At 36.4% G+C, this 12,495-nt stretch overlaps 1 protein-coding gene across 1 annotated transcript in view; it reads right to left on the bottom strand.

Moving 5' to 3' along the window:
* The window catches only part of BAZ2B (bromodomain adjacent to zinc finger domain 2B), a 186,122-nt gene that overhangs the window by 102,363 nt on the left and 71,264 nt on the right, over positions 1-12,495 (bottom strand). Inside the window, 1 exon segment of the mRNA XM_019457313.2 lies at positions 11,376-11,569. Coding sequence (XP_019312858.2) covers positions 11,376-11,569 — 194 coding nt within the window.

Below are 12,495 nucleotides of genomic sequence, written 5' to 3'. Positions count from 1 at the left end.
AGTCTGCCAACAGGAAGACTGAAAAGAAGAAATATTAACAAGGTACAGGAATAGATTGAGTATAATTCAAAGTTACATAGGAACATTTCAGTAGGATTTGCTGATAGATAAAATAAAGAAAAAATATAGAAAAATCAGCAATAAATTACAAAAGTAATGAATTACAAAAGTTATGGTCTTAACGGAAATCTACTCTGTCATGACTAATGAGTCTGGGGAATGAAAGACAATAATACACTTCCACAAAAAGAAGCCAGGATGAAGTGATAGTTATAGACTGCAAATTAGGACTCTTTCCTTTTTGCTTTCTGAAATTTAAGTTAAATAAAATAAAATGCATATGAGTGAAGAGAGTCACTCCTGTTGAGGTATTCTGCATGCAATGATACTCTGTATTAACTGCTCCAAATTAGCAACCATAATGCTTCCTCTGGAAATACAATAAGCCAAATACTGGCTACCATTATTCCTTGAACTATCTCTTTCCCTCAGAGTAAAGCAAGAGTGATGAGAAATAATGTGGGTAACACGGAATGAAAAAGACCAAAGTAGAGATTAAAGGGAAACAATAGTAATATAGAAAAATTAAGTCTACCATTTATTTGGCAGAGAAACAGCTTCTTCATTGTAACCAAAATCTATTAGGGGTTTCTAAGCATGTATAGCAAGATTATGAAAATCATGGAGTCTAAACAGAAGTTATCACTTTGCGTTTTACTAGAGGCTAAGAAAGGAAAGGAAAAAGTGAGATACAGTAATTTACCAGAGAAAAATAAACTCCTATTCCAATACCCAAGTAATCTGTATAGTTTTTAATTTAAAGGTGGCACAAGAAAGGGAGTCTACATGCCTCAAGAGTGGGTCTAGAGGTGTGGGTTCTAAAGTTTTAATGTGCAAAATATTTACTTGCTGAACTTGCAACAACCAGCAGATTCCGGAGTCCCAATTCCAAACAGGACACAGGGATCTACATTAACAAGCACTTTAATGTGATTCTGGTGCAGGTGGTCTTCGCAGACCATACACTGACAGTATACAAAGAGTCTGTGCCTCTATAATGAAACAAATTTAGTCCCCATATTAAAAAAATATATAGAAGTTAATAGACAAGTCGAGGTATTAGAGGAAAAGAAAAAATAAGTTTCAGTACTATCAATTTCATCTCCTTAATCTCTATTACGTGTGTGTGTGTGTGTGTGTGTGTGTGTGTGTCTTTTGTAGTCACACACAATTAAGTACACAATTAAGTAGTAAGTCTCTTTCCTGTCACTTAAACATTTTAAAAACGAATCTTCTTAGGTTATCAAAAAGTGATCAAAAAAGAGCTTATTAACCACCATTCACACCCTATTCCAAGCTAGGAAAGCTTTTAAGAATCCTCTCCTTGAACTTTCATTTCATTGTATACTTCTTTCTTTCAATAACAAAACAAATTCAAGGCTATTATGTACCCGACATAGTTGCTCTAGTCTCTGGGGATACAAGGGTATGACAGCAACTCTGCCCTAGTGGTCACAGGGAGAACAGAATCAACAAACAATATAATTAGGTGTTTTTAGTGATATATACCACAACTAAAATAGGATTCTTCGATTGATTGTGTGTGCTGGGGGTGAGGATGGGCATAAAGATTTAGATGCAGTTATCAGGTAAGACCGTTTTGAGCTGAGACCTAAATGGAGAGTGAGAGACACTCACATGAAGATAAAAGTAGAGCCTTTCAACACAGGGGAAAGACCAAAGGCAACAGCCATGAAATAAGTTTGATATGTTCAAAGACCTGGAAAGGTCAGCTATCAGTTATAGCACAGGGAGCCAGAGAGAGAAAGAGCCACAGGAAACAAGGTTGAATGGACTGGCAGGGGTCAGATCATATGGGGTCTTATAAGACTTGACAAGGATTTTAGTCTGAGGGGGATAGGAAACACTGGAAGGAGTGATAACATAAAATTATTTTAAAACCACAAAAACTCACTTATGTTTTTAAGAAGACTGTCTGCATGTAAAAAGTAGCTTGTTACTGACTTGTAATAGCAGGAGTGGAACTTATTTAAACTTGAATTGTTTTATTCCCCCCCCCCCCCCAACAGGCTATATATGTATTTTAGTCTGTGACTTATATTGTTTAATTTGAAATATCTACATTTATTCTAAATAATCACACATTCTATATGAGGGAATTGGACTTAATGATTGTCAATGAACACTACTGACATAGCAACCCCCAGAAGGAATTATTGAAATTAGCTGAAGAACATTTTTTCAAACTACACATGAAAAAGGTTACCGAAGCAATGTTTAAAAAGCTTTTAAAAAGGAAAAACACTGGGCAAAACAAATATATAAAATTTTCTTCCTTAGTTCCAATGTCCTTCATTCCCATTTTACTTGACAACCTACTACCACAAATTCATGCCAGACAATGACTTACCCAGAGGAAGAAGCGCTCTTTTTCTGAAATTTTAAGTTCTAGTATCCCTCACTTTGATAACCAACCTCTCTCTAGTGTCATTTCAACATAGATGCCTATAGACACCACCACGGTACCTCAGAATCCAACACTTTATATCATTAAAAAAGTGCCCCTGTAAGTTTTTACTACTTGCTACAGGAAATATTTTTTACTTTAATAGCACCGATTTTGCTTAGAAATGTCGATGTAGATTCCTTACTAAAGCTAAGGACAGAATCTATTTCATACGTATGCTGCTAAAGTCTTGCTCAATGCCTTGTATACCGTGGAAGCACTGGAGAGTACAGATGTTATTAGATTTTAGCACTATTTCTAAGAGGTACATTCCATCCCCAAACAGCAGAAAACACATTCTTTTAAGCACATGTGGAACATTCTCCAGGATAGATCACGTTAGCCCATAAAAGAAGCCTCTATAAATTCCAAAAGACTAAAATCATATCATGCATCTTTTCCAACCACAATGTATGAAACTAGAAACCAAACACAAGAAAAAATTGGAAAGCACACAACTACATGAAGTCTAAATAACACACTACAAAACAATGAATAGATCAACTAAGAAATCAGAGGGGAAATCAAAAAATATATGGAGGCAAATGAAAATATAACAGTCCCAAATCTTTGGGATGCAGCAAAAGCTGTTCAAGAAGGAAGTTTATAGCAATACAGGTATACCTAAAGGAACAAGAAAATCTCAAATAAACAATCTAAACTTGCAACCAAAAGTAAAAAGAAAAAGAACAAAGCTCAAAGCCAGTAAAAGAACAAAAATAATAAAGATTGGAGCAGAAATAAATGAGAGAGATTGGAGCAGAAATAAATGAAAGAGACTAAAAGAACCAGGAGCTGGTTCTTTGAAAAAATAAAAAAAAATTGATAAACCTTTAAGCCAGACTCATCAAGAAATTAAGACAGGACTCAAATAAATAAAATCAGAAATGAAAGATGAGAAATAATAACTGGTATCACAGAAATACAACGGATTATAAAAGAATACTCTGAAAAATTACATGCCGACAAACTGGACAACCCAGAAGAAATGGATAAATTCCCAGAAACATGTAATCTTACAAAACTAAATCAAGAATAAATAGAAAATTTGAAGAGATCAATTACTAGTCATGAAACTGAATCAATAATCAAAAGCTCCCAACGAACGCCAGATGGCTTCACAGGTGAATTCTACCAAACTCTTAAAGAAGAGATACTTACTTTTTGCAAACTCTTCCAATAAATAGAAGAGGAAGGAAAGCTTCCAAGTTCATTCTATGAGACCAACATTATCCTGATACCGAAACCAGATAAAGACATTACAAAAAGGAAAAAAAAAAAAAAAAAAAAAAAAAGAAAGCTACAGGCCAATATCTCTGATGAACATTACAAAAATCCTCAACAAAATACTAGCAAACTGAATCAAAAAAAAGTCACTCACCACAATCAAGTGGGATTTACTCCAGAAATGCAAGGGTGGTTCAATATTCACAAATCAATGTGATACATCATATTAATAAGAAAAAAGATAGAAAACATTTGATCATCTCAGTAGACCCATAATAGTATTTGACAAAGTACAACACTCATTCATGATAAACTATCAACAAAGTAAGTTTACAGGGAACATATCCCAACATAATAAAGGCCATATATGAAAACCCCACAGCTAACATCATATTTAATCATGAAAAACTGAGAGCTTTTCCTCTAAGATTAGGACCAAGACAAGGATGTCCATCCTTACCACTTTTATAATGGAAGTCCTGGTACATAGTACTAGAAGTCCTGGCCACAGCAATTACCGAAGGGGGGAAAATACATAAAAGGCATCCAAATTGGTAAAACTTCTTCCTTACTTGCAGTTGACAGGATACTATATATAGAAAATCCTAAAAACTCTACCAACAAACTACTAGAACAGATTAATGAACTCAGTAAAGTTGCAAGATACAAAATTAATCTACAGAAATCTGTTGCATTTCTATACACTAACAATGAAGTAGCAGGAAGAAAAATTAAGAAAACAATTCCACTTACAATTGCACCAAAATAATAAAATACCTAAAAATAAACCAAGGAGGTGAAAGACCTGTATATGGAAACTACAAAACATTGATGAAAGAAACTGAAAAGGACACAAGCAAATACAAATATATTCCATGCTCATGGACTGGAAGAACTGATATTATTAAAATGTCCATATTACCTAAAGCTGTCTACAGATTTAATGCAATCTCTATCGAAATATCAACAACATTTTTCACAGAATTAGAAGAAATACTACTAAATTTGTATGGAACCACAGGAGATTCTGAATAGCCAAACTAATCTTGAAAAAGAAGAACAAAGCTGGAGTATCACAATCCCAGATTTCAAGATGTACTACAAAGCTGTAGTAAACAAAACAGTGTGGTACTGGGGCACCCGGATGACTCCATCAATTAAGTATCTGACTTGATTTTGGCTCAGGTCATGATCTCAAGGCTGTGAGGCCTTATATTGGGCTCCCTGCTGGGCATGAAGCCTGCTTAACATTCTCTCTCTCCCTCTTCCTCTGCCCCTCCTTGCTCATGCTCTCGCTCTCTCTAAAAAACAAAATGAAACAAAACAAAACAACAACACAACAACAAAAACTAAACAGAACCGGAGTGCTACAGGCAAAAAATAGACACATAGCCCAACAGAATAGAATAAAAAGCCTGAAATAAACATACTTTTATGGTCAATTGATCTACAACAAAGGAGGCAAGAAAATACAATGGGTAAGAGATAATCTCTTCAACAAATGGTGCTGGGAAAATAGGACACTTACAAGCAAAAGAATAAAACAAGACCACTTTCTTGTACCATGCACAAAAATAAACTCACTAAAGGTCTAAATATGAGACATGAAACCATAAAACTTCTAGAAGAAAACACAGGCAGTAGTTTCTTAGACATCAGCCATAGAAACATTTTTCTATCTGTGTCTCCTCAGGTAAGGGAAACAAAAGCAAAATTAAACTACTAGGACTTTATCAAGTAAAAAGATTTTGCAACAGTGAAAGAAACCATCAACAAAACAAAAAAGGCAACCTGCTGAATGGGAGAAGATAGTTACTCATGGTACATCTGATAAGGGGTTCATAGCCAAAATATATAAAAAACTTAATACAACTCAATGCTAAAAAAACCCCAAATAATTTGATTTAAAAATGGGTAGGGGACCTGAATAGACATTTCTCCAAAGAAGACATACAGACGGCCAACAGACAGATTAAAAGGTACTCAACATCACTCATCACTCATCAGAGAAATGCAAATCAAATCCACAACAAATTATCACCTTACACTAGTCAAAATGGCTAAAATCAAAAATAAAAGAAATAAGATGTGCTGGCAAGGCCATATAGAAAAAAACCTCATGCATTATTGGTGGGAATATAAATTGGTACAGCCACTCTGGAAAACAGCATGGAGTTAAAATATAATTACTATATGATTCAGTAAGTGCACTACTGGGTATTATCCAAAGAAAATGAAAGTGCTAATTCAACAAGGTATATGCACCCCTATGTTTATTCAGCATTATTTACAATAGCCAAGATATGGAAGCAACTCAAGTGTTCATCAATATATGAATGGATAAGAAGATGTGATGTATATATTACAGTAGATATTATTCAGCCATAAAAAAGAATGAGATTTTGCTACTTGCCACAACATGGATAGAGCTAGAGAGTATCATGCTAAGTGAAATCAGTCAGAAAAAGACAAATATCATATGATTTCAGTCATATATGGAATTTAAGAAACAAAACAAATGAACAAAGAAAAGAAGAGAGAAATTTAAAAATCTACTCCTAAATACAGAGAACAAATTGGTGGTTGCCAGAAAGCAGGTGGGTGGGAGCTGGGTGAAATAGATAAAGGGGATTAAGGGTATCTTTATCCTGATGAGCACTAAGTAATGTATAGAACTGTTGAATCATTACATTGTACATCTGAAACTAATATAACACTGTATGTTAATGATACTTGAATTTAAAAAAGAACATTTCTCCAAAAAGGTGAAAACAGCTTTATTACATATTTTTCAATTAAAAATACTAGTTTTATATGTTAAAAAAAACACTATGGGAGTAAGGAGTGCATGCAGAGAAGGGGGCAGCAGTGTGGACATAGCTCCTTGGAGCTCATACTAATGGGAATGCCCATGAAACAAATCATAAGATGAAGATTGAAGAGCAGTTAAAGAGCAACAGGTAGAGAATATGACCCTGAAACCTGTGTCCCTGGAAGGAAACAACCAAGAGTCTTTTATCACAATTGCTCAGTGGGGTGGCTTAAAAGAGGAAAGAAAATGTTTGTTTGGGGCCTAAGTACAGTTCTGTTGAGTTTTGTGGTGAGTACCATTAGACTTTTGGCTTTGCCATATGACCTTCTCCAGACCTTCATATGTTTTACTTTATTCTGGAAAACATTTATCTTCTGTTGAAAAGGGAACTAAAAGATCTAGAGGAAATATTTCTGTGAAATATTCTGGGCAAAAGGAAAGAAATCTTTGTTTGTTCAATTGATCCTGGAAAACATACGGGGCTTGATGCTGTATTGAAAAAGGACAAAAGAAAATTTTATAAAATAGTTCTTTAATATTAAAGTTGGAACCTGGGAGGCATGTTGAAATCTGAAGATTTAAGGTTGGACCAATATCACCTATATTTTGCTGTGGTGTCAGAACTTCCTAGTCCCCTTGATATTACAGCTGAATGGGTGAAGAAAGTGATGTGTGCACAATCACAAACTGTTGACTCTTCCCCCAGAAACCAGGCCTTGAACGTGGTTTTTATAAAATTTAGAGATGACACCACTCTAGTTATTATCTTTGTTTCCAAAATGTTTGCAGTTGATGCTAAGACTTTAATTCAAAATAAACCAAGACCCCTCACTGAAGAGGAAATACAAATGAGAGCAGACCAAATTCACTAATATGGGTGCACTTACTAGAACTTCCAGATATAATGTGTTAGTTTGTATAGCTCGAGTTATCTCAGCTTACTTGCTTGGATGCATGAAACCTGGACTCAGTGGTTGCCTACCTTTAATAACATGGAAATGTCACAGCTTCCCTGGTATGATATGGAAGAAGAAATCTAAAGGCTTTGAGTAACGAGAATATTGGAGTAAATTTACCATATGCAATCTGCATATCCACCCTACTCCTAATAACATCACTTCTATGGCAGATAAAGTCTAGTCAGAAGGCAGAAAACACATCAGCAATTTGAACAGGGGAATTTTATTATATAGAATTATTAACTAGTGGGATGCCTAGGTGGCTCAGTTACAGGACTGACCACCCAACTCTTGATTTCAGCTCTGATCATGGTCTCACTGTTTGTGGGATTGAGCCCCTCAGCATGCTTTGCACTAACAGTGAGGAGTCTGCTTGGAAATTCTCTCTTACCCACTCTGCCTCTTCCCCACTCATGCTCACATGTGTGCTCTCTCTCTCTCTCTCTCAAAATAAATAAACTTTAAAAAAAAGAATTATTAACTAGTAACAGAATATGAACTGCTAAGAGAGACAGACCTCTAAAGAATACAAAATAGCAGTGTTTTCACTCATGCGGAATTTGAGAAACTTAACAGAAGCCCATGGAGAAGAGAAGGGGAAAAAATAGTTTCAAATAGAGACAAAGGCAAACCATAAGAGACTCTTAAATACAGAGAACAAACTGGGGGTTGATGGGGAGGGGGCGATGGAAGAGAGGGGAAAATGGGTGACAGGCATTGAGGACTACACTTGTTGGGATGAGCACTGGGTGTTGTATGTAAGCGATGAATCATGGGAATCTACTCCTGAAGCCAAGAGCACACTGTATACACTGTATGTTAGCTAACTTGACAATAAATTATATTTAAAAACAAAACAAAACAAAACAAAAGGAAACAATCAGCAAAACTAAAAGGCAACCGACAAAATGGGAGAAGATACTTGCAAACAACCTGTCAGATAAAGGGTTAGTATCCAAAATCTATAAAGAACTTCTCAAACTCAACACCCACAAAACAAATAAACCAGTGAAGAAATGGGCAAAAGAAACGAATAGACACTTCTCCAAAGAAGACATCCAGATGGCCAACCGACACATGAAAAAATGCTCAGCATCACTCATCCTCAGGGAAATACAAATCAAAACCACAATGAGATACCACCTCACACCTGTCAGAATGGCTAACATTAACAACTCAGGCAACAACAGATGTTGGCGAGGATGCGGAGAAAAGAGGATCTCTTTTGCATTGTTGGTGGGAATGCAAGCTGGTGCAGCCACTCTGGAAAACAGTATGGAGGTTCCTTAAAAAACTAAAAGTAGAACTACCCTACAACCCAGCAATCGCACTACTAGGCATTTATCCACGGGATACAGGTGTGCTGTTTCAAAGGGACACATGCACCCCCATGTTTACAGCAGCACTATCAACAATAGCCAAAGCATGGAAAGAGCCCAAATATCCATCGATGCATGAATGGATAAAGATGTGGTATATATATATACAATGGAGTATGACTCGGCAATCAAAAAGAATGAAATCTTGCCATTTGCAACTACGTGGATGGAACTGGAGGGGATTATGCTAAGTGAAATTAGTCAGAGAAAGACAAAAATCATATGACTTCACTCATATGAGGACTTTAAGAGACAAAATAGATGAACATAAGGGAAGGGAAGCAAAAATAATATGAAAACAGGCAGGGGGACAAAAACATGAGACTCTTAAATATGGAGAACAAACAGAGGGTTACTAGAGGGGTTGTGGGAGGGGGGATGGGCTAAATGGTTAAGGGGAATTAAGGAATCTATTCCTGAAATCATTGTTGCACTATATGCTAACTAACTTGGATATAAATTTAAAAAATAAATTAAATAAATATTTAAAAGAAAGAAAGAAAGAAAGAAAGAAAGAAAGAAAGAAAAGAAAGAAAGAAAAGAAAAGAAAAAGAAAATGGGACTTACATGGCTGGGTGTAGGGAGAGCAAGGATACAGAAACCACAGGGAGCTGGCACATCACTCTCTTCCCAGGCCAGGGCTCCCCTGGTGAGGGCACTTCATTGTGCAGCCTGCTGATGCATTTCTGGCTGTGGGCAGGCCACTGTTGGAAGGGCTCTAGTCCCACATAACCAGAGTTGGCGAGAGGAGAGAGTTTACCACAATGTGGTTTGCTGTTATTTGGCAAGGCAGCCTTGTGAGGGCCCAATGTTGTGCAGTTAATTATAGCTGACTGCCTTGCATATAATACTAGGGTCCCAGCTTGTTGAAAGCCTCTAGAGGTGGAAGAAACTCATGGACAGGCAGGTAGAAAAAGGCCTCTTCCACCCACATCACTGCCTGGCATCCTAGGAGCCCACCCTTTAAATAAATATGGCCTCTGTAAGTCACTGGCTAAAATTCCCCCCAGTTAGGATTATTGCAGTGAGCACATAAAAATAACTTTCAGAGCTGCCAAAGTTTAAATGTTGCCTATATTCACCTCCCTATGTCTGTGCCTCTTAACAAATGCCTGAAGACCTCCTTAAAAATTGACCTAAATCACAAAACTATATAAAAGAGGCATTGCAACTATCAAATAGCAAAGCAATAATAATAGATACTGTCATCTGCAAATAATGATAAACCTGTCTTCCTCTCCATCACTATATCCCCTTTTTAATATTCATGCCCTATTGCACTGGCTTATTTGACTTATCCGAACATTAAATAATGCAGCCCTAACAGGGGAAAAAAAAGAATATTGAAATAGCAGATGTATGGAGTAGCCACTTATTGTAGGGCACAGGTACAGTACTAAAATAAAGGTAAACTTGGAAGACAGTCTCTCTCTTCCAACCTCATTCACCCAAGGCTGAACTTCAGACTTTGTTGGAGAGGAGGTGGCTGTTGCCCAGTGTCTGGCAGAAAAGCTAACTGAGGTATCACAGGTCAGGCTGGCAAATAGAAAACATGCCAGCTGGAGTGCCAGGAAAAGTTGCTGGAAACCTCCGAGCTAGGGTGCCAGTAAAATTAGCTAGAAAGGCACCCACTGCTGTTTGGGTAAAACTTATTAATAAGGTCCCTGCTGGGATGCCCATGAAACCCACTAGAATGGGTGTACTACTAGTTCTCCTGAACAGAGCCCGTGGAGAAGCAGCCAGCTGGTGACAAAGCTACCCACTGGCAACCACGGCATAAGAGCAAGAAGAAAACACCAGAAACAGAAACAGAAGCCCTTTCCTCTTCCAGGGATTCTCCAAGATCCTCTGCTGACAAAGTCTAACATTGTGCCAATTGGCAAAGGAGAAGAGGGTGAATTTATAGAGCTGAAAGGCATAAATTGATAACCTGCATAGTTGGGGATAAAATGAAATAAAATTGGCCATGAGGGGATGACTGCTGAAACTGAGTAATAGGTGCACAAGATTATTATGCTATTCTGTCTATTCTATATATTTGAAACTTCCCATAATGTTTTCTTATTTTTGTTTTCCTAAAAACATAGGCTCTGGGGTCAACCTGCTTGACTTCAAATCCTGGCCACTTACCAGCCAACTATTTTGAGGCTCTGTTTCCCCATGTGTAATAGCAATACCTAGCTCATTAGAGGTATAGACAGGATTAAAATAGGTGTGATATGCAAAATGATTAGAGTAGAGCTGGTATGTAGTAAGTTCTCCATAAATCTTAGCTATTATTGCTATTTGTATTATTTATACTGGTGCTGACAGTTTTAATTTTTAAGAGACATAATATTAGCATCACACCATAAAAATAAACGTGTAAAAATAAGAGTTGGTAATTCATAAGAAATGATTCCACGGAGTCAGGTGGTTTGACCTTTAGAATGATCTGTTGTATATTTGTCCTAGAAGGAAGAGTAACTTACCTTATCTTTTATTTTGTCAGCTCTAGCATCCAAAGGCTGGTTTTTGTTTTGTTCCTGATTACATTTTCGATTTCCTCCACCTGAGCTTATACTTTTACTTTGTCCCACAGAACTTGAAGCAGTAGTGGATAGTACAGGTGTGTTGATACCAGATACAGATGATGTAGTGTTTCCATTTATTGACCCATTTACACCTTGAAAATAAAAATAAACATGTTTATACAAAAGAATATTAATCAGTCATAAGAAGGAATGAAGTAATGATATATGCTACAATATGAAGGACTCTCTAAAACATTATGCTAAGTGAAAGAAATCAGACACAAAAAGTCACATATTGGATGATTCCATCCGTATGAAATATTGACAATGGGTAAATCCATAGAAACAGAGCACAAGTTAGTGGTTGCCAGGGTCTGGGGGAGGGAAGAATGAGGAGAAACTGCTTAAGGGGTATGGAGTTTCCTTCTGGAGTGATGAAAATGTTTTGAAACTAGATAGAGGTAGTGGTTGTTCAGTACTGTGAATACATTAAATTTCACTAAATTATTCACTTTAAAATGGTAACTTTATATTTATCTGAATTTCACTTCAATTAAAATAACGTTTAGAAATATAATTAAGAAGAATGAAGTCTTGCCATTTGCAACTACGTGGATGTTACTAGAGGGGATTATGCTAAGTGAAATTAGTCAGCCAGAGAAAGACAAAAATCCTATGACTTCACTCATATGAGGACGTTAAGAGACAAAACAGATGAACATAAGGGAAGGGAAACAAAAATAATGTAAAAACAGGGAAGGGGACAAAACAGAAGAGACTCATAAATATGGAGAACAAACTGAGGGTTACAGGAGGGGTTGTGGGAGGGGGGGATGAGCTAAATGGGTAAGGGGCACTAAGGAATCTACTCCTGAAATCACTGTTGCACTATATGCTAACTAATTTGGATGTAAATTTTTAAAAAATTAAAAATAAAATTAAAAACAAAGAAAAAAGAAATATAATTAAATGCAAATATTTCCCCTTTCAGAGCAAACCCACTGACAACTCTTACTCAAGTAAAAAAAGATAATAATAAACCATCTAAAATGCTATTATAATTTGCAGATGCTCTTCT

This window comes from Panthera pardus, unplaced genomic scaffold (genome assembly GCF_024362965.1).
Source record: "Panthera pardus isolate Hobbes unplaced genomic scaffold, ASM2436296v1 HiC_scaffold_10, whole genome shotgun sequence".
NCBI lineage: Eukaryota > Metazoa > Chordata > Mammalia > Carnivora > Felidae > Panthera > Panthera pardus.
Note: the sequence above shows the minus strand (reverse complement) of the source record. Positions and strands in the feature narration are given on the sequence as shown.